General features: G+C 50.3%; 10 protein-coding genes across 10 annotated transcripts; 5 read left to right on the forward strand and 5 right to left on the reverse strand.

Annotated features, from left to right (window-relative positions):
- Positions 1-39: 39 nt before the first annotated feature.
- On the reverse strand, positions 40-915 carry MGYG_08856 (hypothetical protein; the record flags this gene model as incomplete). The annotated part of the gene is made up of 1 exon (XM_003169260.1): positions 40-915. One exon carries the CDS (start codon positions 913-915, stop codon positions 40-42), a length of 876 nt encoding a protein of 291 aa, XP_003169308.1.
- A 944-nt stretch (positions 916-1859) lies between these two features.
- On the forward strand, positions 1860-4085 carry MGYG_08857 (vegetative incompatibility protein HET-E-1; the record flags this gene model as incomplete). Its single annotated transcript, XM_003169261.1, has 3 exons — positions 1860-3183; positions 3212-3374; positions 3494-4085. 3 exons carry the CDS (start codon positions 1860-1862, stop codon positions 4083-4085), a joined length of 2079 nt encoding a protein of 692 aa, XP_003169309.1.
- An 824-nt stretch (positions 4086-4909) lies between these two features.
- On the forward strand, positions 4910-6802 carry MGYG_08858 (hypothetical protein; the record flags this gene model as incomplete). The annotated part of the gene is made up of 9 exons (XM_003169262.1): positions 4910-4997; positions 5074-5356; positions 5435-5591; positions 5662-5774; positions 5878-5965; positions 6024-6119; positions 6186-6344; positions 6435-6624; positions 6690-6802. The coding sequence occupies 9 exons, from the start codon at positions 4910-4912 to the stop codon at positions 6800-6802; spliced, it is 1287 nt and encodes a 428-aa protein (XP_003169310.1).
- A 127-nt stretch (positions 6803-6929) lies between these two features.
- Positions 6930-8564, reverse strand: MGYG_08859 (hypothetical protein; the record flags this gene model as incomplete). Its single annotated transcript, XM_003169263.1, has 1 exon — positions 6930-8564. One exon carries the CDS (start codon positions 8562-8564, stop codon positions 6930-6932), a length of 1635 nt encoding a protein of 544 aa, XP_003169311.1.
- A 1705-nt stretch (positions 8565-10269) lies between these two features.
- On the reverse strand, positions 10270-11575 carry MGYG_08860 (reticulon-4-interacting protein 1; the record flags this gene model as incomplete). The annotated part of the gene is made up of 5 exons (XM_003169264.1): positions 10270-10742; positions 10805-10936; positions 11002-11172; positions 11233-11348; positions 11400-11575. The coding sequence occupies 5 exons, from the start codon at positions 11573-11575 to the stop codon at positions 10270-10272; spliced, it is 1068 nt and encodes a 355-aa protein (XP_003169312.1).
- A 437-nt stretch (positions 11576-12012) lies between these two features.
- MGYG_08861 (hypothetical protein) lies at positions 12013-13539 on the forward strand (the record flags this gene model as incomplete). Its single annotated transcript, XM_003169265.1, has 1 exon — positions 12013-13539. One exon carries the CDS (start codon positions 12013-12015, stop codon positions 13537-13539), a length of 1527 nt encoding a protein of 508 aa, XP_003169313.1.
- A 997-nt stretch (positions 13540-14536) lies between these two features.
- On the reverse strand, positions 14537-16888 carry MGYG_08862 (killer toxin alpha/beta; the record flags this gene model as incomplete). Its single annotated transcript, XM_003169266.1, has 1 exon — positions 14537-16888. One exon carries the CDS (start codon positions 16886-16888, stop codon positions 14537-14539), a length of 2352 nt encoding a protein of 783 aa, XP_003169314.1.
- A 659-nt stretch (positions 16889-17547) lies between these two features.
- On the forward strand, positions 17548-19983 carry MGYG_08863 (LysM domain-containing protein; the record flags this gene model as incomplete). The annotated part of the gene is made up of 8 exons (XM_003169267.1): positions 17548-17702; positions 17757-17821; positions 17887-18073; positions 18159-18488; positions 18857-18879; positions 18945-19452; positions 19533-19675; positions 19736-19983. The coding sequence occupies 8 exons, from the start codon at positions 17548-17550 to the stop codon at positions 19981-19983; spliced, it is 1659 nt and encodes a 552-aa protein (XP_003169315.1).
- A 345-nt stretch (positions 19984-20328) lies between these two features.
- Positions 20329-21482, reverse strand: MGYG_08864 (LolO protein; the record flags this gene model as incomplete). The annotated part of the gene is made up of 2 exons (XM_003169268.1): positions 20329-21240; positions 21297-21482. 2 exons carry the CDS (start codon positions 21480-21482, stop codon positions 20329-20331), a joined length of 1098 nt encoding a protein of 365 aa, XP_003169316.1.
- A 1055-nt stretch (positions 21483-22537) lies between these two features.
- MGYG_08865 (hydantoin racemase) lies at positions 22538-23269 on the forward strand (the record flags this gene model as incomplete). The annotated part of the gene is made up of 1 exon (XM_003169269.1): positions 22538-23269. One exon carries the CDS (start codon positions 22538-22540, stop codon positions 23267-23269), a length of 732 nt encoding a protein of 243 aa, XP_003169317.1.
- Between the last annotated feature and the right edge of the window lie 176 nt (positions 23270-23445).

Raw genomic sequence — 23445 nt, forward strand, 5'->3', positions numbered from 1 at the left:
TGCATGATGCTATGTAACCAGTATATATATGCAGTGCTGTCAGAAAGGTCTGCATTCCCCCAGGCTTATGTTGGCAAAGACCGGCATTCCCGCCTCGTCAGAAAGGATATCAATCTCATCTGAGAAACGCTCCTTTTCGGCCTCGTAGGATCCTGGGAAGTTCGACCAAAACGAATCATCAGTGACCTTAGGCACCCTGCGAGACCCTATAAACGAGATATCCAAAACTGGAGAGGGCTTGCCAGTGCTTATGGAGCCAAAGTCTTCACCTTGTGTCCAAATCGTCATTCTTGTCCACGAAGGGTCCAGATGAATGGTATATTGAAGATTCTTCGCGTGCGGATTCCACTTGATTATTTGAGACTCCAAACAGTCCCAGTCTTCGTCATCCCAATACCAGTACAATGAGTCCTTCCGTATCTCACTGCATGAAAAGTTGACTCCGCGAGCAGAGGGTCCACGAGGGTTCTCATACAGCGACTTTTCGGAACCCTCAATCTTCCAGCTGAGGACACTGTCAGTGGAGTCTTCTGTGAGGACTGCAGGCTCGACAGTACCACTCATATATGGCCACTGAACAGGCTTGTTGGTTATAAGGATGTCTGATAGCAGGAGGGAGTTGATAGCATTGCAGCCGTTGTCACTTGGGTGGAAGCTGAGTGCAACATCGAGAGCCAGGTTCTCGTAGCCCTCGAAGTCAGACCTAACCGGCGGACAGACCTGAAGAGTAGCACCAGGTGCATACGTGAAGTGGACGCCGTAAGGGTCAAGAAGGGCGGACACGTAGCCGTAATATGTCAGACAATATTGGATTCGATTAGAGATACGATCATCCTGCAAGCTGGCAACAGCGAGAGCAGCAAAGAGAAGACAGCAGGCACCAGGATTTAGATGTAATGCCCTTGAGAATACCATCTTCTTATGTATAACTATAAGCAACTAGGAGCGTCGAATAAGGGGGAATGAGCCGTACTGATAAATTTTTATACCTTCTATAAGACTCTACATAGTCATGAAGGACAGGAGTTGGAGTCTTGTACAATTATTTATATAGTTAACTAGTTCACTAGCTAAATGTTAAATATAACTAGAGTAACTATAATATTTATAGACTCGATTAATATAGAATCAAAAGTCACTATTTTCATATTCGAATATTCTTATGTTAACAAGTCAATCATCAAAGATGCCTTTGCTGCCGTACGAATCTCCGACTTGGACGCGAGAATCGCCCGTTAATGATACCCTCGAGCGCGTCGCTGTCGTAGACTGCCCAAGCTACTTTCTTCGTCAAGGAGGCGGTTTTCGCTTTCGTGCGTGCGACAGCGCGGTAACTACAGGACATGCGCCTTCTGGCAATCGGGGTCCATGTCGTCTTCATCACAGACGGCAAAGGAGCTGGCTGCACTACTAGGGGTAACTACCTAGGTATGTATACAGAGCTATGTATATACAAGTGCATCCCTTCGCATGATTTACGGCGCTCGTTATAGCTTTGCGCACTGCTTTTACGTAGTTCGGTCAACCTGCAGCCCCCAAATCGTATCGCCAATCGAGAGCCAGAGATGCTGGAGCGCTTCAGGGTTTCCTACTCCCTGTTGCTAACGTGGCGTGGCGAAGCCGTCAGCGCTTATGAGTGAGCGTCCATCTGGTCCAGTAACTAGTTAACTAACCACCCCGGCATCGCCTCGACGCCAGCAAAGATGGTGGTTGCATGAACGAGGTTTGGGGATGCATTCGGGCTTGTCATGGCGATCGAGCTGGTCACGACTCCTGGCGTACTCTTCCTCCCTCGCGAGATATTCTATCACCCAGGAGCTTTGAGGACTACGACCTGACATTACAGCAGATTGGGCATCATGAGTGTGGAAGCTCTCCCGGCCGCTCGTATCGAGTCATTCACGGCAAAGGACCAGTCGAAAGTTCACATTGGGGATGCGTACACTGTGGAGAGAGATCGCTGTCTTGAACACTTGCGCATAACTGACCCCCGTCACGACAAAAGACGCATCGAAAGAACTGCAGGCGGCCTGCTAAAGGACGCCTATCAATGGGTCTTGAGCTGCGATGAATACCATCAATGGTCCGATGACCCGGAGACCCGGCTGCTTTGGATCGCGGGTGGTCCTGGCATGGGGAAGACAATGCTGCTCAGCGGTATCATCGACGAGATTGACAAATCCAAGGATACCATCAATATCTCATTCTTCTTCTGCCAGGCCTCGGACGAGCGCATCAATACGGCCACGTCTGTACTGCGCGGCCTTATATACCTGTTGGCCAAGAAGCAGCCGTCGCTCACCTCGCACATCAAAGAGAGATATAAAGATGCAGGTAAATCACTTTTCGAGGGCCCGAATGCCTGGGATGCCTTATTCGAAATATTCCAAGCTATGCTGGAAGATCCGGCACGGGAAAAAACCGTTCTCATCCTTGATGCCCTGGACGAATGCATACCTGGGGACCTACAAACGCTCTTGGACCTCATTGTCGAGACTACGTCGTCATTATCATCATCACGCCTCAAATGGATTGTCTCAAGCCGCAACGACCCTGCAATCGAGCAACGGCTAAGGCCCGGCCGGTCGCGGGTGAAACTGTGTCTTGAGAATAACAAGGAATATGTGTCTAGAGCAGTTGAGGCATATACTGAACATAGTATCTCCAAACTGCCAATACATAATGATGAAGCACTTCGAGCCCGAATCCGAGACGCAATACGACAGAAAGCTGACGGGAGATTTCTCTGGGTCTCCTTCGTGATGAGAGAGCTGAGAGGAGTGAGCCAATCGAATATGAAACAGGTGGTTGATGAAACACCCAGGGGCTTGACAGATAAGTACCGCCAAATTCCCGGGAAAATCCGGCAGCAACAGGACGATGCTCCTGGTCTACATACGCTTCTAGATGTTGTTAAGGCGTACCGACCTCTTAGCCCTGACGAATTGCACCATATGTGCGGCCCTATAGACGAGATTGTCTATATAATCCATCGACCGGCGAAACACATTTTGCCTAAAGTAATCTTCATCTCCAAACAAGGAGAAGGCTGCGAATTTGCAGCAATTGAAGGCCAAAGACTAGTGTTAAGAAGCGAAAAGGGCCAGGACCGCGTATTGTTTTCGAGGTCACTCAAGGCCATGTCCAGCACACTCAAACGCAACCTACGCTCCTGGACATCCCGTTTGTCACACCAATCCTCCCGGCCCAGAGCACTTAGCACAAATAAACTACCTCTACCTTTGCTGGACCAATAATTTGGCGGATTATAACACCATAACCAGAGCTCTCAAAGCCGTCAACGGGTTTCTTGGCCAGGGCTATCCTCACTGGATTGAGTCTCTTAGCCTGCTACAAAATGCGCCAGATAGGAGGTGATCCATGGCCGAACTTGAGCTTTTAATAAAGCAGGAGCCTAGAGGCAGTCACTGGTAATAGCTAAACCCATGGCTATGGATGTGGGAGCACAAGGTCAACATCTCAAGGTACCCAGTAGTATTGACTCTAATCTCGCTGAGCCGCCAAACGCTGCAATTGTAGACGGCAGTGACAGAATGGTTGTCCACTTGTGGGATTTAGAGGCCGGGGAGCGTACGCGCATACTGAGGGACCGCACCAGAAGTATTGACACAGTCGCGTTTCCGCTGAACAGCTCTCTAATCGCATCGGGATTAGACGATACAACAGCCAGTCTATGGAGTCTCAGGGACAAAAGTTGTATATGGGTGCTTATGGGCCATACCAAGCAATTTGCTTCGGTTGTATTCTCGGCGAACGGCAGCGCACTCGCAACAGGGTCGAAGGACGGAAAATTTCGCGTTGGGGATATACATCGGCGCACATATACGTTAGTGTTCGCTATCAGCAATATGCTCAACTTGGATTGGGAATTGTCTTCCCCTGATGAATATATTCGCACGAAAACTAAGATTGTTGCTCTTGATTCAAGCCTGGAAGACGCTTCGCCTGAAGAAACCTGGGGCTATAACCTGAGCCAGGACTGCAGATGGATTGTATGGAACAGTGAAAAAGTGCTCTGGCTGCCAACAGAATTCGTAACATTGTCTTTTGATGCGGCTAGTTAGTTAACTAGTTACCTAACTGGCGCAAGGGTGATTCTCGGCTATAAGTCGGGGATGTCTTGATTCTAGATTTCGCTGGTAATACAGAGGATAGATTAATACTCTAGTTCAGTAAAGCCAATTAAATTAGAAGTAATGTCTTTATTATTATTATTATTATTACTATTTTATATAAAAAGGATCAAAAGGCAGCAATAGGAAGAATCGCTAGTTAGGCCAGAGAGAGAACAGAAGATCCGGGCAAGCCGGCGAGGGTCCAGGGGTTGCCCAGCCCGCGAGCAATAGTAACCTGCACCCGAGTTACAGTATAGATACTTGCTGGGGGTTGGAACGAGGAGAAGCGGGAGAGGCGGCAGCACAAGGAGTTTATATCAGGCCATTTATACATACGTCATCAACTAGATCTGGGTCTGGGCTGCTTTTGACCAACTAGCGAGCTACAAAAGCAAATAGAGAGCTCGGGATTTGAAGCTTACAGCAAGCTGGTTGCTTGAACAGAAACACGTCACTCCTGATTCGACCAGAGACAGGAGGCAGGGAGAGATATAGAGCGAGAGCTTCGCTTAAGGGTCGAACCAGCCGGTCAACAGGAGTATGGATGATTTATCCGCGGGTGCAACTCCGCGGGGGGACGGTTCAAGTGTAACAGGGGCCATTGCCTGTTGTATATGTGTGTAGACTGTGTAGCTACACAGGAGGAGGTATATATAGCTGTATAGTTATGTATGAATGTTGAATATTCGCCCTGGTTTTCTAGTTATCAGAGACAAACAAAAACACTAGCTACAGATTCTCTCATTCATTCACTGCTTTAGTTACCGGTTAAAATGTTCATCTCCAGGCCTATTGTTACGGGTATTGGCTCCAGGGCCTCCATTCGGCTCACCACGACGGGCCTCAGATCTATGGCCACCGGTACTGTTAAACCAACCAATATCAACATCAATACCGGCATCAGCATCATCTAATGTTTTGTCTTTTTTCTCTTTAGCTGTTCCAAGGTTCCCCTTCTCACGCCCTCGCGGGGCCGAGCCTCCGGTAGAGTACGCCAGATTGCGCGCAACTGACCCGGTATCCAAGGTCGAGCTCTGGGACAGCAGCCAGGCATGGCTCGTAGTGAAGCACAAGGATATCTGCAGCGTCCTGACCGACCAGCGGCTTTCCAAGCAGCGCAATCGTCCCGGATTTCCCGAGCTCGACGCCGGTGGAAAGGAGGCAGCGAAGAGGAAGCCAACATTCGTCGACATGGATCCGCCGGAGCATATGCAGCAGAGGTGAGAGATAGATATATGCAGATGCAGATGCAATATCTGCTAAATAGGTAAAACCGACGCTGATGATGTTGTTACCAGGAGCATGGTTGAGCCCCTATTCACCCGCGAGCATATTGATAGCATGCGTCCACACATCCAACAGACGGTCGATACCCTGATCGACGAGATGATCAAAGGCGGTGGGAAGCCTGCAGTGGACATTGTCGAGAAGCTCGCATTGCCAACTGCATCGTACGTGAGTGCTCGCAGGGATGAATGAAACATCGTTGACAGACATCCTCTAATCAAAATGAGTCCTTGAACAGATCATCTATGGTATCCTTGGTGTCCCGTTCAAGGACCTCAAATATCTCACTCAACAGGCTGCTATCCGCAGCAATGGCAGTGCAACCGCGGCTGCTGCATCTGCAGCCAACCAGTGAGCCTCTCTATCATGAATTCAGAGCCGAGAGGCAAATTTAACCATGTAGTAAAGAGAAAACGGCTAGTGTAGTTGCTAAACAACGAACGAATGTGTATAGGGAACTCCTCGACTATATTGGTGGCCTAGTCGACCAGAGAACCGTTGAGCCACAGAACGATCTCATCAGCAAACTCGTTGTAGAGCAGGTTAGTATTTCCCTACCTTTTGGATGGTGACTTTTACTCATCAAATATTTTCATTCAGCTCAAGCCAGGACACCTGCAGAAGGACGATGTTACCCAGATGGCATTCCTGATGCTTGTTGCCGGCAATGCCACGATGGTGAACATGATCAACCTGGTAAGCCAGCAGCTACGCTTGACTTTAGCCGTACAGCAACAGATCACTAAAACCGTGTTGTTATAGGGTATCGTAACGCTCTTTGAAAACCCATCCCAACTTGCAGACCTCAAGAAGGATCTGTCACTTGTACCGCAATTCGTCGAGGAGCTTTGCCGCTTCCACACAGCATCTGCCATGGCCACGCGCCGTGTTGCAAAGGTCGATATCGAACTCGGCGGCAAGGTAAGTTAACTTAACTCCTGTCCTCCCCTGCCTGTGCCTTAGTTAGATGGCCTCCTTAGCCATATTACAGCTACTCTAACACAGCCTCAGACTATAAAAGCCGGCGAAGGGATCATCGCCGCTACGCAGTCCGGAAACCGTGACGCCGACGTGTTCCCCAACCCAGATACCTTCGACATGTACCGCAAGCGTGGCGCAGAGTCGGCATTTGGCTTTGGATATGGCGAGCATCGATGCGTTGCCGAGTGGCTGGCTCGTGCTGAGCTCGAAATCGTCTTCAGTAAGTGCCAGCAAAACAATTCATCAGTCAACTGGTTACGTTGTTAAACTAATAATTCATTGTAGCCACATTGTTTCGACGTCTTCCGGACCTCAAGCTTGCTGTACCGCTGGATGAGGTGAAGTACTCAGACCCGTCTAAGGATGTTGGAATCACCGAACTCCCTATCACTTGGTAGATAAATACCCGTAATGATTGTTGTTACTCTTAGAATTGTAGTTATAGAAGACAAGTAGTTAGTTATATTGAAAAGATGTGCTCCACTCACTTACTATATTGATAGATTCAATCTGACTGAAAACATACTATCCATGCTTCGGTCTCCCCAACTCAGCAACAAAATCACCACCGCCGGCAATGAACTGATAATTCTGCTCCCCTTCCATATCAGACTGTATATATCTTGCCACCACCATCTTATCCAGCTCTTCCCCGGTAGTCGACGGATCAACTCCATACAAGGGACCACACCTCACAATTCGAACAGGATCATATCCCAGCATCAGCTCGTCACTGAGTACATGCCATCGGTTCCATATTCCGAGGATGGACGCCAGGAACGGGACTATGAGGATGAAGAGTGCGAGTTTGTTGTACACGTATTTGTTCACTCGTTTCTCTATTGTGGTGGAGAGGTCGATTCTGTCGATTGACCTCCCGAATGCGAAGATATTGTTCATATCCCATGCACGTTCGATGCGTCGTGCAACTTTTGGGCCATTTGCGGTTTCCTTCCATCCAAGGAGCGCAACGCCGATAGGGTGTGTGACAATTTTCTCTCCGTTAGCACCGTAAGCGCCACCAGAGAAGTTCCAGGGACTCGATGCGAGCAAATCACCACCGTAGATACGGCTGAGATAGCCTGCGCCGCGCGGCAGCTCGTCTTTGCTAACGACCTGGAAGCTGGAGCGTATCACTTCGGGGGGGTTGGATCCAACCTGCGTTACGTTCACCCACCCGTAACGGACGGTGCAGTCCACCGTGTATATGAAGCGTTGCTCTTGTGCAATATACCAATTATAGACATAAGCACCGAAGAGGGTGGTGAAGTCGCCATCTGACTCGGTGGCACGCTGGTTGGTGAACATGGCGGCTGTCTCGGGGTCGCTTGACTCTAGGGCGACGCAGACCTTTCGATCACCGGGCTTGGGGCTGCAGAACTGCTGGCTGCGTGCATTTTTAAGACTGCTGGGCTTGAGGCCAATTCCATCCGGGTTTGGGATCTTGTCAGACGCGCAAATCGCTTGGAAGCCGGCCATGCGGGCATTTGCACGACACAGGGAGGTATTACAGACATGCGCAGCGGGAGCATTAAGCGAATGGAGCGATGTGAGGAATGCCGCTTCACCTAGGAGATCGCGGGTCGTCCCGGAGGCATACCAGGTATTCACATCGTCCAAAAAGCCGCTGAAGTCGTTATAGTTCCTATCCCGAGGCTGGAAAGTCGTCTCGAAAGTCGAGTCGACCGTCTGAGAAATGCCACTCACGAGGACGGGGTTCACAGCGGCGCCGGCAAGCAGCAGAACGGCACAGATACGGAGCGCCCATGATCCCCCGATGAAAACGTAGCGGATGCGGGCTGCGGCGGAGGTAGACCATAATGCGAGGTTGCGGCTCTCAGCAGCCGTGATACGGTCCACGGTGGCCGAGGGCGTGAGGTGGTTCCAGAGAGCTTCATCAACGCATCGAGTGACCAGCGCAACGGTGGCGGCTGCTAGGATTATAGACAAGAGGGCGACGACAACCTGTGGTGTGAATCTTGTGCGGCTGGACAGATCATCACCTACGTAGAGGAGAGAATCGACACGCAAGGCTCGAGGGTTTATGAACAGGACTAGCAAGTTGATGTCGGCGAACAGAATCACCAGCACAAGGGATATCGAGATCGCAATCTTGACCGGGCGGCTGTGCGCCATGTAGAAACGGGTAAAGAAGTCCATGGCAACTATCGTATCAGACCGAGCCTGGTGCTGGCAGCCCTGGATAATGGAAGATCAAGGCCAGATTGAGACATGGCCATGGTGAAAGCAGCCGCAGATATAGATATTTATCTTCATATAGGCCTCCAGCCTTGCATTTCGCATGCGCCAGCGTCAAGCGAGCTCGATCACGACTTGCGAGGGAGCATAGCTACACAGCTGTCTAACCATTCAATCCAGACCAGAGGCTGAGCAAGGGTTTCGCTACGCTCCCAAAACTACTGGAGATCGAAGACAAGGTCTGCAGAGCCAAGTCGTCCGCAGTAGCCTCGCGCTCAGGAAGCACGGCTAACGTTTCTCTCGTTGCTAAAGGACTCGGAACAGTTCACGAACTTCTCCTCGGGTATCAATCAAGGCGGACGGTGGCGCCGGCGCGGGAAGCAAACGTAGATCAAAACGGCGGCTTGCCAGCCACATATGTACGTATGTATCTATGAGGCTGTTAACGGTTGGGCATAGATATTAAGGGGCTGAAGAGGTCTGTATCGGGCAATGCACCCTCTGAGCGGACGAAACGAGCTTGAGTGGTGAAGATACATATCTATGTGACATTTCGAGTCGAGGACTTGCCGAAGCGAAAGTCACTCTGTATCGTCTCAATTGCGGATGCTTAGTGATACTCGTTTGCTAACGAAGCTGGCCTGTTCAAGTCTAATATAATGCTAAGCCCGTTCGTCATTCATGCATTGCTTGATATAGAACTAGCTGTGGATAGAGATATCGACTCTCAAACTGCCTTCACCTGTAGATGTGGTAGTTCGGTCTGATATTTAAGAATGATCGCCGTGGCTGATCTAAAGCTGTGATCGCGGCTTAACACGGCTTGCGGTGCCGCCGTCACTTGAGGATTGGTTAAAACTCCTTAGTCTTCACGCAGAATCGCCAATCAGTTGCCAATCTAGATATCAAATAAATCTATTATCAACCGCCAGCCATCAGCCATGATGAGCAGAGCTTTGTGATCAGCCACGGCACGATCTAGAGTTCAATAGTTGACCAATTTCTCCAAACGAGTAGATAGATAGGGGTATCATGGCAGGACTGAAAAAGCAGTCAAAGTAGCAGCAAGGAGATATAAAAATGGCCTGTTATCACCATGAGGTGGTTGATTCCAAGTGCCATTCTTCAATACCTACTCCATACATCCTTCTTTTTCGACCGACCTGATTCAGCATGAAACTTATAATCATCATCGCCGCGCTTCTTACAGCCGTACAGGCATTCGATAAGGCGACCCTTAAGCAAATCAAATGCTCGTTCCCGTGTTTACTTCGCGGTTTTAAAGGAGTGCCTTGCAGTGGGGAGAAGCTTTACTTGGCTGTGTGTGACAACATCGACCATATACGCGACGCAACAGCAAGTTGTATGGAAAAGGAGAACTGTGGAGTGTCCAAAGGATTTAGTAGGATTCTCCCCTTTACTCGAATTTTGACATCATATTAGTGAATTAACCATGACTTTTTATAGCCAATATGGTGGCTGATTCGGTCAAGGGAATGTGTCCAAAGAATAAAACTGGATAAGGGGGCTATCGATAACCCGGGGTGGATGCATGGGGGGAGGGAGCTTTTGAGGCGAGATCTAGTGCTGGGTGATTGCTTGGAGATGCTGGTTATAGCCACTAGATGTAGAGGAAGAGACTCATTGCTGATGACGTGTCTATTCATTAATCAACCACTCTGATAACTACCTTCCCAAGGCCACCCCGGCCGCTGTAAACAATCTGGCAGGCCTCCCGGACGGCCTGGAGATCCCTTAAGTTCGCGGTCGTGCCCACAACCGTCCTCAGCTTGCCGGACTCAACGAGATCTCTCAGCTCATTGAGGTCCTTGCCGCTCGACTCAAGAAACATGTAGGAATAGGTAACACCATAACGACGCGCCCGAAACTTACGGACGCTGTCCATAACGTTCAGGGCGAGCTTGATCGGCAGCGGGAGGACTGGCCGATGGGGTAAATCCATCAAAGAAGAGGTCTGAAGCTGGTCGCCGGACGGTGCAGTCGACACCGAGATGATATGGCCTGTCTTGGGCCGCATCAAGCTCAGGTATTCCATTGCGTTTGCAACGGTATCAAAAAGGAAGTCTACCGTACCGGGCTGGATCGCATCCTTTGGATCTACTTTTGTGTAATCGATGACTAGAGATCGGTCAGTTTGGTCCAAAAGATATTTGTAGTTATGCTTGCGAGGGGAATCTCACTCTCGTCGACGGTGTCGTCTCCCAAAAGCTCTTTCACCTTGGGTATCTTTGAAGTTGATACTGTTGTGATCACCTTGCCGGCTTTGAACGCATGCTTCGCCAACTGGCAGGCAAATAGCCCCGTTCCACCCACTATCACATTGTTAGCATGGTGAATAGAAAGACAGTATCCTAGAGGGCTTGAAAAGACAACATACATCCAGCGGGGACCAGCACGGTTTTCCCAGCAAGGTCACCGTCGTAGCGTCGCAGTGCTTGCAGGGCTGTCATCGCCGCCAGTGGGATAGAGGCAGCATCCGTGAACGATAGAGACGGGGGCTTGAGAGCAACATCTTTCCCTGGACATATCACGAACTCGCTGCATGATCCTATTTACAATGCATTAGCAACAGTGGTACAGTAAAAAGTGACAAAAAAGAGGAGCGTACCCCGAGAGGCTTCTGGCAGGCGAGTGTATACCTCGTCGCCGGCCTTGAGATGGCTCACGCTGCTGCCGACTTCTACTATGGTGCCGGCGCAGTCGTAGCCAATCTTGTACGGAAACCTAGCGAAATAAGATCAGCATTGGCTATTACTATTGCTATTTCAGACTCACTCATCCGTCATCGCCATCTTCAGCATCCCGCCCGCCTTCTTGACGTCGATAGGGTTGATGCTGGCAGCATGGGCCCTGATGATCACATCGTCGCTGTCCTCGAGCTCCGGCTTTGGCAGCTCAGAAAGCTGGTACCCAGAGGGCGCCGAGTAGGTCGGGGTATTGAGAGAGAGCATCTTGTCCTGAATTTATCCTACAGCCTGCCAGATGCAATGAAGACAGCCATCCACTAGATCAAGCAACGAGTTACTTATACTACAACTATATAAATGACTTCATGGGAGGCAAACGTTGATCCTCGGGGCAACAAACTATCCGCCCTTTTTACCAGCGTCCATGGACTTTTCGGCGCAACAACTTGGCCGCCGCGACGGTGATTGCAGCAGTCGATCTACAGCGACAGCCAGCTCTTGATATGCCTTGAACTACCCAGAATAAACTACTAAGAGCCATGTGAATGCCGCGCTCTATATCATTGCTCCGCTATTGTTAGGCTGCCATTAGATATACACAGGGATGCTATAGTCATAGCCGGTATAAATGCTGGCCTCGAGAGCAACAGAACGCGCCGTCGTCCAAATGATACAAGTGATACAAGTGATACAGCTTGACAATGGCCAGCCACGACCTCCTTGACATCGAGGATGCCCTGGTGTCCGATACCAACCCGGCCCAGGACGCTGATAATGGAGTGCTGGACGTCCAGCGCTGTGTCCGGCTGCACAACTACCTCGTCGCCCGCGGCTGGATGGCGAAGAATCATAAGCAGCCCGCCGACCTGCACCATCTGCTTGCCCGGCCGTCGTATGAATCGATACACGCCGACCAGCTCGCCCGCGTCGGCCACAAAATCGACCCGGATCTCAGGTCGTTCCTCGCCGCCATCATTGCTCCAGACCAGGAGCGGCGGGACGAGAACCCTTACCTCTTCTACTGGGTCATTTGCGTTGCGGACCCGGACCACTTGGTCGACTCTGAGGGGATGTACGTACTAGACATAGATGAAGACGAGACCGAGGATGGCCTCCCACGCTATGTCCTGCTCTATCATGCTGTCCACGAACTGGGTGGCCACCAAATAGGACTCGTCTATGACCAGCAGCGCCGCCGGGTTGCTCTGCCCCTAGCCACCGAGTATCTTGAATATGTGATTCCGGCTGACGAGCATGAGGACCGATGGCATCCGCTCGAGAGCATGCTGAGCAACTGGATCGAGATAATCTCGGTAGGCAAGATTGTGCCTGACGGTTGTGACGGATGGAGGAAATGGGATGCGCTTGATGTCTGGCGATGGAATCCGTTTGGCAGCAGGCAGGTCGACAGTGCTGTCCAGGCATTCGACCAGCTAACAGCGGCAATTGAAGCGCGCATGCCCGCCTCTGCTCTCCTGGCCGTTGACGATACCGCTGACGGGGAGACACGTCCCCTATTTACAAACGCGGAACTCGATACGGCCATGGTGCCAAAAGTGTGTTTTGCGCGCTCGCTACTGACCCGCGTGCGGACACCTCGATTCACCATTATTGCACCAGGGCTGGAGGTTCCACACGATGCAGCACAGTTTGCAGCACGCCAGCCCTTCACCACCATCCCACATGGTAATAGCGGCGATGTCTATGTCGATATCGATGGCAATGGCCACGGCGATGACGAAAGTAACGAGCTTATCCCGCCGGTACTGATATTTGCAGCCTCTGAGAAACAGACAGTCAATTTATACAGGGAGTTTTATACCCCCTTCCACCCTTATATCGATATCAAGAGTGCCCCAACCCCCGCAGGACTATATAGTGAGTCCCTGAAGGTAAGTGAGGGACAAGTCGCCGGTGAAGGGTTTCGGTTAATTCTTCCCTTCCCGCTGCGAGAGCATCATGCCTTCCCCGAGCGAGGCGCGCGGACCAGTGCCGGCAGCTTCGTGGAAAGTGGGAGTGTCTCGGAGCTCTTCCAGCATGGATTCTTCTCTTTCGGTGGAGATGGGCGGGCTCAGCGGATCGAAAGACTGTTTGATAGGTGGCGGGAGCTGGTTGAAACTGGTGTCTGGACGGTAGGAGAGCATGGCGTCGAGGGAAGCATCGAGAAGTTCAAAGATGCGGATACAGACGACGGCTGGGTGCATTACTGGATTCCTCCCAGCTGGTAGATTGATATCTTGTTCGTTGTTCGTTGTACGGAGTATATTCTATCAAAATACGGACAGTCTAAGCCCCTACCCCCTACCCCTACCCACTACCCCTGGTCATCACCAGTTCGCGGCGGAGCCAGACGCCGCTGAGCACTGATGTCAGCCGCACAGCGGAAGCGGTAATCGGCCCAGGTCAGAGTGCCAGTTTCGTCTATCCCAGTTATAGGGGCTGGCAAACATGCTATAATGGATAGATTTGCCATTAGCATTTCTTATCTATTTATGCAGTAGTAACTTTGGGGAAACTCACGGGTCATCGTCCAGAGCGCGGAAGCCGTGATCGGGCACTTGGGTGTGGTAAATCTAGCTGCTGGATAGCTGTGGTCGGTATATGAGTACAAAGCAAAACACAGCGACCCTGGTGTCTGGGAGTTGAATCCATAGGCCGAAATGAAGTGATTTCTTGCCGCAACGCCTCTGTTTCCGTTAAGCGGGCCAAATTTCCTATTGTTTAGGCATCAACATTATCAACATTAATTCATGCATCCACTGCTCCGTCCTCCAGTTCTTGAAGTCATTTCCCTGAGCTCCGTTGGCTCTGCCATTCACCAACCCGCAGGCCTGCGGCTTATTACTCCACGAGTCGACGAGGATACCCATGGGGAACTCGTCAAGCTGGCAGGCCGCGCCACCGGCTGATGTTCCTTGCATTAAAGTACGGTAGTAAGCTGACCGCTAGGAGGCTGACCAGGTAGCGTGGGAGCCATTGTGAATACGGTCTGGGTGTTCAGAACACTGGTGATTGCCCATCACTGGTTGTCGCAGATCTCGTCTCAGCCCTTGTCATACTTGCAGGTATAAGTGACTGAGCCGTCGCACTTTGAGCCGGAAGGGGGAGGAATAGGTCGAAATCTGCCACTGTCCAAGGGTTGACTTCTGGCTCTTTGATGCGCCCTTACTCACTTTCGGCTTCTTGGGCGGCGGAGCAGGCCTCTTGACGAAGAAACTGGCGAAATCAGCTGCCGAAACTGCTATTCCAGCGGTGGCAGAGGGTTAATGCTTCGGAGATCCCAATGAGCGACAGGCCAGACGTGAAAGGGGCCGCTGCTATGAGTACTCCCACCGCAGCAGCGCAGATGGCGACTGTCAGGGTATCATCCCGGGCCCCTTTTGCCAGGTCCCTAGACTTGATTCTGGCAAGGTCCAGCTTGTTGAATATTCCCTGGCCATAGAGGAACTTGTTTTTCGTGTTGGTTTTAGACGAGGGCACGAAGCCGGAACAGCAAAAGGCCTGGTAGCCGCCGGTGCATGTCAAATCCATAAGCTGGTCAAACTCGTTATTTGTGTACGAGTTACTGTTCCGGGCGACGATAGCGGCCTCGGGATCGCTGCACACAGGTGTACATGGCAATCCCACGCCGCGGAATCCTTCCCATTCGCATTTGCCCACTGTTGTCCCGGGCGCGCAACACAGTGTCTGAAGCTGCCCGTTCGAGCAGATTGGGCGTTTCTGGACGTTGGTGACCTGCCCCTTGGCCTCGGTGACATCGAAATACCCATCATTGCATCCCTCGTCGCAGAGCGTCCAGTAGCAGGAGGAGGCGATGGCGGATTGCAGCGTTGCGTTGTTGAGCTGCTCCTTATACTCCCTGGCTGCAGCCTCGCTCACCCCGTTAGCCTCCCCTATGCCGAGCAGGTCGTTCATCGCGCTACCCTTGGAGTTGTCTTGGTCGAGCGCCCAGATCATTATCCCCCCTAGACACAGGCTGTTGGCCGCTTGGATTTTCTGCAACGTGGTGGCACCGTCGTCGTAGCTTACCCACTGGTTATTATCCCAGGTCATCCACCGCACTGCCGCCTCGGAGTCAAGATACTGAGTCGCAGCACCAGAGGCAATGATTGCTTTGATTTCGGCAATGGATAGTGTTCCGGCTGAGTTGGTGCAACGTCCTGGTTTGCCGCCCTCCGTGAACTGGCAGACGCCGTTGGGTTGCGAGCATGACGGGTCTGCCAGGGTAAACGAGCGGCCGTACCAGCCTACTCCAAGGGTGACCTTCTCTGGAGCCACTCCGGCCATCCACAGTAGGTCCAATCCTTGCTTGATCTCTGTGAGATTGGTATGTGGTCGAATGTATTGCCCTTGAAAACGGGTATTGGCATCCCAAACACCGTGGATATCATAGCTCATGACGTTAAACCAGTCCACATACTCTTGCATGGTCTTGACATCAAATCCTTGCAGGTACCAGTACGACAACGGCAGTGTTGCAGTAATCCCGTAGGACTTACCCCAGGCTGCCCGCATCTCAGCCACCAGCTCTGCCAAATTGCCCGTATCTGCGGCAACTCCTCCTCGATCATGGGCTGCGGGATACTCCCAATCTATATCAACGCCATTGAAGCCGTACGTCTGCATGAAATTTTCCAAAGACGAAATAAATGCTCGCCGATTCGCCGCGCTACCAACCATTCTACTAAAAGCGGTTCGTGTGTCAGGGTTATTACCGTCATTGTTAAAAGACCACCCTCCGATCGAGATCCATGTCTCTAACCACTGATGCTTGTCCTTGAGTCCGGTGAAGCTCTTGTATAGTTTGGCAGTTGTGTCTGTCATAGGGGTGATCGAGAAGCTCTTAGGGTCAAAAAAGGCGAAGGCGAAGTTGAGATGCGTTAGACCGGTTAGATCTAGGTCGGTTGGCAGCTTCCGATCACATGGACGGGCGCTTGGGTCGCCTGCCCAACCCTCGTAGTAGCCAATACGCCGACCGTTTGCCGAGTTCCCTAAGCATGACGGCCTTTTGACCTCTTCACAGGAGCCGTAATCTTTCTGACATCCCTTGCCGCAGAAATCTGTCGTTGTGCCACAGAAACCGAATTCAGAACAGCAGACGTTCAACGGGCAATTGCCCTCTCCTTTAGCAGCATACTGCCCGCAGGGAGCTTTTGCATCGCAGTTTGAGATGCAGTTCTTAGGCGCACAGCTTGAAGGGGCGTATGAGCAGACTCCAGTTTTGCTACAGCAGGCCCCGTTGGTACACGGCGTTCCAGGTGCACATGTTCCCAGTGGCAGAGCCTTTTTATCCAAAACCACATCTTTGCCGTTGAGACTCATCTGCGAAGAATGTGTGCCATTGGAAGCTAGACGGTTGGCAAGTTCATGGTTCAAGAACACTGGCGTATCTGGTGAATAGGCCTGGAACAGAGCGGCCAGGGCTTTTGAAGAGTTGCGTGGCAGAGGAGGATGCGGCTCCCATTTGGCTGTCGAAGTTGTCAATGACTGGGTATGAGGGATGGAATCTGTCGTCGCATCAACAGAGGCACCTGCGAGCAAGCCTGTAGCTACTATAGCCGAAAGATACCAGCACATCTTGACGCTATAGGAACCGTACAGCCGTGGTGGTAGCCTTGGTCAGAGCGGTTGTAAACAAGTACCAGAGAAAAAAAAGAAATGCAGAGAAGGACTGGAATTCGAGGAGCGGAGGCCACGAGTCCATATATAACTTTCAGAAGCTCCGTGGTCCAGGAGCAATATCCGATAATCTAGCGGGTAGTGGACACGCAAGACCATAAGAATTGTGCTATAGCTGAAGCTTCCACGGTAATTATTCTAAGACCCTGTCTGTCGCTGCAAATTTTCTACTTACAATAAGTGGGTATAGTGAATCTATTTGATCCAGATAACTCTGAGTCTTCGCCCATCTAGCTTACGTCTTATTGTTAGAAGAACGGCATAAATACTCAAACGGGCGATATTCCGTACAGTCTATCACTCACCAGGGCGTGATATTAAGACTCAAACTTACAACCTTAGACAGGGATATGAGCCGCCTCCCGAAAGCCTTTTTTCTTCTCCATAACAGAAGCTCATGTTAGGAAGTAAAAAGATCTGCTGAGTTGAATAGTTATATCCCTCTATAGAAGGAGGTTATCCAGATCCTCACGCCTCGTTTTCTAATTTCCTATCACCCTTGGAAGAAGAACAGACAGACATTGTGAGTTTGCCGGATGTCTTTCACCAAGGGTGTCATGTTCACCTTCCAGCAGTGCCATTTACTCGTCACAGCCATTTCAGTATTCGCTTTGGCTTCTGGCGTGCTGGGAGACTTTAAGCTATTCGAATACTACGACCAGCAGGTGTTGTCGGCTGCGAGGAACATCACAACCTCATGTATTGATGCATTGTAGGTGACCCGATGTTATGGAATCCTATGGCACATTTGCTAACTCTAAAGTAGAAATTCGACCGTTAAATGCGATGAGAAAACCTCTGTGATGTTAGGCAGCGGTGCCGACTACAGCTGTGCGTCCCCAGCCAGTGTTGAGCCAGAAGGAAAAAGCAGCAGAGCTAATGAAAGTCAACAATAGATTGGTATAAGGACGACATCACGACGCTCTGTACGCCGTCATGTTTGAGCTCACTTCGTGGCTGGGAGTCAAGTGTCGAAAAGGCCTGCGAGGGCCAAACCATCATTGAGAGCGGCGCCGTTGTGCAAGCCAAGTCGCTTGTTCTATCCTTCACCTACAATGCAGGCATAACTTGTCTCCAGGACAGGTATGTCTCAATTATATACCCTATGCTGATGGAAGAACGTGAATGAGAGACGGAGAAGCTGATATCCGTTGCATCGTTCCTCCAGTCAATCCAACTGGTGTTTTTTTGAATCCCAGCAGTGGCAGGGAAGCGACTACATCAGATGGGATCCAGATACGTGTTTTGACCCTGACGATGACCCTGCTACCTGTGATGGCTTTGACAGTGATGAAATTACGGATGAAATGCGAGCGATAACCAATTTATACGATAGATCATTTGTATGTCTTATCCTACCTGCACCGTTACTCCTATGTAGACTGACAAAAGTTCACTATATAAAGCTTTGCAGCGAGTGCTTTCTCGAGCTCTATAGGCAGCGGCTGCTTGACCCCTGGCTAGCAAAATCCAACTTCACCGACTACCTGATCGACCAGTTTGATCATGCACAAGCAAACTGCTCGACAACGCTCCCGTATACTACGTCAGCATCAACCCTCTATGTAGGACCACAGACTGTCATCACGCCCACCACTGATGCCTCGACGACAGTCCCTGAGACGCCGATGCCGACACCGACTTGCCTGGGCCAGCTAGTCCAACCGATAAAGAATTGGCTCACCTGTAACGACCTCTGTGATACGTGAGTTGTGACTCTTATTTTTAATAATCTTCTCGAGATAGTGCTGCCGGTTTTCTAGAGGGTATTATTGAGTAGGTCGGTGCTAACCGCTTGATTAAAGGTATAATGTCAGCACTGGAGATGCCCGAGTGATAACTGGCAGCTATAGCTGTAAGTTCGAGACGCCCATTTGTCTCCCACTCCCGTGCCCCATTGATGTTGTCTGGGGCTCTCCAACCTGGTAAGAAAATTTTTCTATCTCCAAATGAGCTTTGGGCAAGGTTATTAACCTATCCCTACTTTCCAGCGATTCACTGGCCAAAAAATACTCCAACTCGGCATTTGATATCTCTAAAACACAGTTCCTATCATGGAACTCTAATATCCAGGGAGGCTGTGATAGACTTGCTAACGCTCAGCGCGTATGCATGCAGGCTCCTGGCGGGGCATTTCCATCCCCTACGGCGTCTATTGAAGCACCAACAGGAACAGATGCCTATTCCACAACAGCAACTCCGGCCTATCCAACCCAAAGCGGCAGTATTGCGAACTGTGGTCGGTACTACAAGGCATCTGCAGGCGATAGTTGCTATACAATCAGTTTGCAGTTCGGTATTAGCTTTGCCCAGCTACAGAAATGGAATCCCTACCTTAACGCTGAGTGCACCAATCTATGGCTTGGCTATGATATGTGTGTCGCAGAGGTAACGGCTCCAAAGGTTTCACCAGATGGGAGCTGTGGGCCAGGATTAGTATGTAAGGGAAGCGGGTTCGGGGAGTAAGTCATCCTGATTTCCAAGAACGACGGAATTAGCAGCCGAGTCCTTCTACTAACACTTTTCCTGCGCGTGTTCACAGCTGTTGTTCGTCTGATGGTAAATGCACGCAGAGTGGCTGCAACAGCTCTCCCGCCGACAGCACCGTTAGCAAAAATGGGTTGTGCGGGCCGGATAATGACTTCAAGACCTGCCCTGGATCCTCATTTGGGGATTGTTGTAGTAGTAAGTGGCCTCCTTTAGCTTCGAAATGACTTAACTTCTCGACTAACCCCATCTCCCCAGTCTACGGCTACTGCGGAAACTCGACAGACTTCTGCGGCGCTGGTAATTGTTACTCCGGGTCTTGTGCCACAGATAATGGAGGGCCATCAATCAACGGTGAGTGCGGGCCCAACTTCTCGGGAAATAAGACATGTACTGGAACGCAGTTTGGGAAATGCTGTTCAACAAGCGGGTACTGTGGAAGCTCGACTGCCTACTGCGGCCCAGGAAACTGCTATTCCGGGACATGCTTGTCGAATACGATATAGTATAAGGTGACTTGCCAATTAGCGAGTATGTTATCTCCACCGCTCAGGATCATTTCGTCCGCTCAGAGGGTGCATTGTATATATAGTCTATCAAAATATGGACAATCCAAACTCTTAACTACCCCCCTGGCAACTGTTTCTTGCGGTGGACGACGATAACTGAATAACTAGCTGACATAGTTAAGCTTCGGAATGGTTTCCTCGATTCAAGTATCACTCCAAGAAAGCTGATTCCAAGGACCGAACCATCTAAATCTACTCTACTTAAGCATGTGGAGGATAAATGAGAAAGACTCTGACAAAACCGAAAAAGAGCATCTGTATCTAGTTACATCTCACATTCAATTAAGCCGCAGCAACAACCGGGGGTGCTTGTTGTCCATCTCCATATTCAAGTGCAACTCTCTTCTGAATCCAAGCACCGGCAGTCATGTTGGGCTCCCACTCCAAGGTGTGCCACTTTCCCATTGTCTCGCATCCTGGAATTGGCTGGATCATCACGTCGTGTTGAGGAGTTCCATAAAATGACATGGAGAAACGTTCGACAACGGTGTCTTCGCTTGTTTTCTCATCCCCATATTTAAGATGGCTTGGGGCAGAGACGTGGTGTAAAGCACTCTTCCACTTGCCGTTTGACTGCTTCTCCAGCATGTCACCGACGTGCACAATCATGGTACCAGGCTTCGGAAGCACAGGTCGGAAGATTCCCGCATTATAATCATGGACTTCAAGGCCGCCGACCATATCTTGGAATAGCAGGGTCAACTGTGTGAAGTCGGTGTGTGTGTTCAATCGGTTGCTCTCGCCTGACCGTAATGGCGCTACAGGCTGAGAAAGATAATACAGCCAGCTCATATGGTTTCGGCTGCGGCTGGGGTCCTGCTGCTTGCCCAGGTAGTCCAGGTCGGTGTATTCCAGGATCTCGCAGAGAGCTCGAAGAACCTGGAGCTGCTGCTGGAAGCAAGCGTCCCACCACCTTTCGATGAAATCCCTGAACCCGGGGAAAACATCCTCGGGGAGCAGACGGTTCACGATTGACTCGCCTGGGCCACCCTTAGAGCGAGGATTACCCATTTCGAGAATCTCTTTCTGCTCAATAGGTGCGGTCTTACGCATCTTCTCGATCTCATTCTTGTCCCAGACATCCTGGCTGACAATGCCAGTTCCGACAGCGGCCCAGCCACGGTGATCAGCTGCAACAGTGTTGTGCTTGCAAAGCTCCTTTACCTCGTTCGGTAAATGGAAGAAGCGCCGGGACTACGAATCATTAGAACAATGAATGTTAACTAGGTGGTTTAGGACTTTGAGCATACCCAAGAAAAGGCTTCATCAACCAGCTTTTGCCCGATACTGTGGTTGGACAGGTAGATGAAGCCGTATGTTTGGAAAGCTTCGTCAAGCTTGTTCAAGGCATCTTTACGCTCCTGAGGATCTTCAGAAGTAAGAGCCCTGAAATCAATGACAGGGATGTTGGCAGGCTCGACATATTCTTTGGTCATCTTGGAGGAGTCTCTTGAAGGGCAAACTAAATCGATGATATTGTGAACAATTGCCCAGTCCTAACTCGGGTCAAAACTCCCTTATATACATGGGATACCAATTGCGAATGCAAATGTAAAAAGCCCATAATATCAACTAGTCACCCTCCAGGGAATTGGGAATGCCACGTCATGAAAGCGAGAGCAATGCTGAGCTGGAAACGTCAACAACCTACCTTTGATTGATGAACACCTACTGCGGGACATAGGACCCGGGCTAATGTTGCATCAATACATGCATGGAATGTGATCAATAAACTCCATGCCGGCAGACATCCTCTCCTCACGATGACACTGGAGATGACGAGCTGAAATCCCACAAAAGCAGAGTTTAGTCCCATCTCTACTGTATTTTATTTTCATCAGAAGTTGTGCCGTGCCGTGCATAGATAGTTACAAACCTGTCTATGCTAGCCTTCCTGGTTTAATTCTGCCCCCACTTGTAAATATGATCTTTGGTTATACTCAATGTGAAAAAAACCTTTGACCTTTTGCTTCCATTACCAATATTTCAGTATTTTGATATAGGCTGCAGATGGCCAAAGAGAGTCACCAGGCAGTTTATCTACCAAATGATATTTTTTGGTCTCGATTTGACTGCCCGTCGATCTTAAAATCTCAGCTCACTATGCGGGGTCACTATACCCTTGGAATCGATCGTTGTAACAGTATTTCATCGACGATCTCACGAGTTGAACGTACAGCAATAATGCTGAGTATTCTGAAAAAATCGTAACAGATCGTCCTTGACTAGTTATGCAATGCACTCATTGTCATCGCTAAATGCAGCTGGGTTCTGCTGGATATCAGATGAGAGTATTCCGTAGATTGCTTTCCTTCGGAAGCTTCCAGTAGAGAACGATTGTCAGGTATACAGACAGACTCCGGACTTCAACCAGCGTTGACTTCCGCATTTTTAGAGGTCAATCTTCACAATTGCGCCGCAATTTACCTGAAAATACCCATTTTGAACATTGACCCAGAAGCCAGCCAGCTGGTCTGTGTGCATCTTCAATATGCGCATATCGATCATTCAGCCCGTGTCGACACCCGTCGACCTGTCGAGCGAGGAACTAGAAGGACTGTGCAAAAACGGCATCACCTGCTCGGTCGTCAATTTGAACACTGGCCCGATCTCCGTCGAATCTCGCACCGACAAGGCATTCGCAATCCCCGGCCTGATTGCGGCCGCCCAACGAGAAGCACAAAAGGGAGCCGATGCCATCGTCATCGATTGTTTCGGCGACCCGGGCTTAGATGCCCTGCGAGAAGTTGTCGATATCCCAGTCCTAGGCGTGGCGCAGACTTCAATGAACATATGTGCCAGTCTCGCGGATACATTTGGGGTCGTTACCATCTTGAACGCGTCCATTCCTATAATCAAAGACTCGGTTAAAGCATACGGTCACGACGGCAGGTTCGTCGGTTGCCATGCCATCGACATGCGGTCGCTTGAAATCAAGGGCGAAGTCGACGAAATGACGAATAGATTGGCTGAGCATGCCCTCGCTCTGGTGAGAGATAAGGGTGCACACTCTATTATCCTCGGCTGCACTGGTTTTATAGGCTGTGCCGAAGAGATCAAGAAGCGGCTTGAGCGTTCGGGATTCGATGTTCCGGTTGTTGATCCGATGCCTGCGACTGTCTTTTCCGCCATCCCGCTGCTGCGGTTAAGCTTAAAGCAGAGCAGGGAAAGCTATCCGAGGAGTGCGATCAAGGAGACCAAAGGTTATACAGAATTTGAGTGAGGATCGTCAGAAAGCGTGATATTTAATACTCTAATTATCTTGCTCAACGCTAAGGCTCGATATAAAAGACATTTTATGTTAGCTATCGAACAACTCTTGGTTAATTTCACAGACTCGATCTCTGCCCGCATAAGATCAAGACAAAATATTCAACACTATTCATACAATTACATGAT

This window comes from Nannizzia gypsea, genomic scaffold (genome assembly GCF_000150975.2).
Source record: "Nannizzia gypsea CBS 118893 supercont1.10 genomic scaffold, whole genome shotgun sequence".
Lineage (NCBI taxonomy): Eukaryota > Fungi > Ascomycota > Eurotiomycetes > Onygenales > Arthrodermataceae > Nannizzia > Nannizzia gypsea.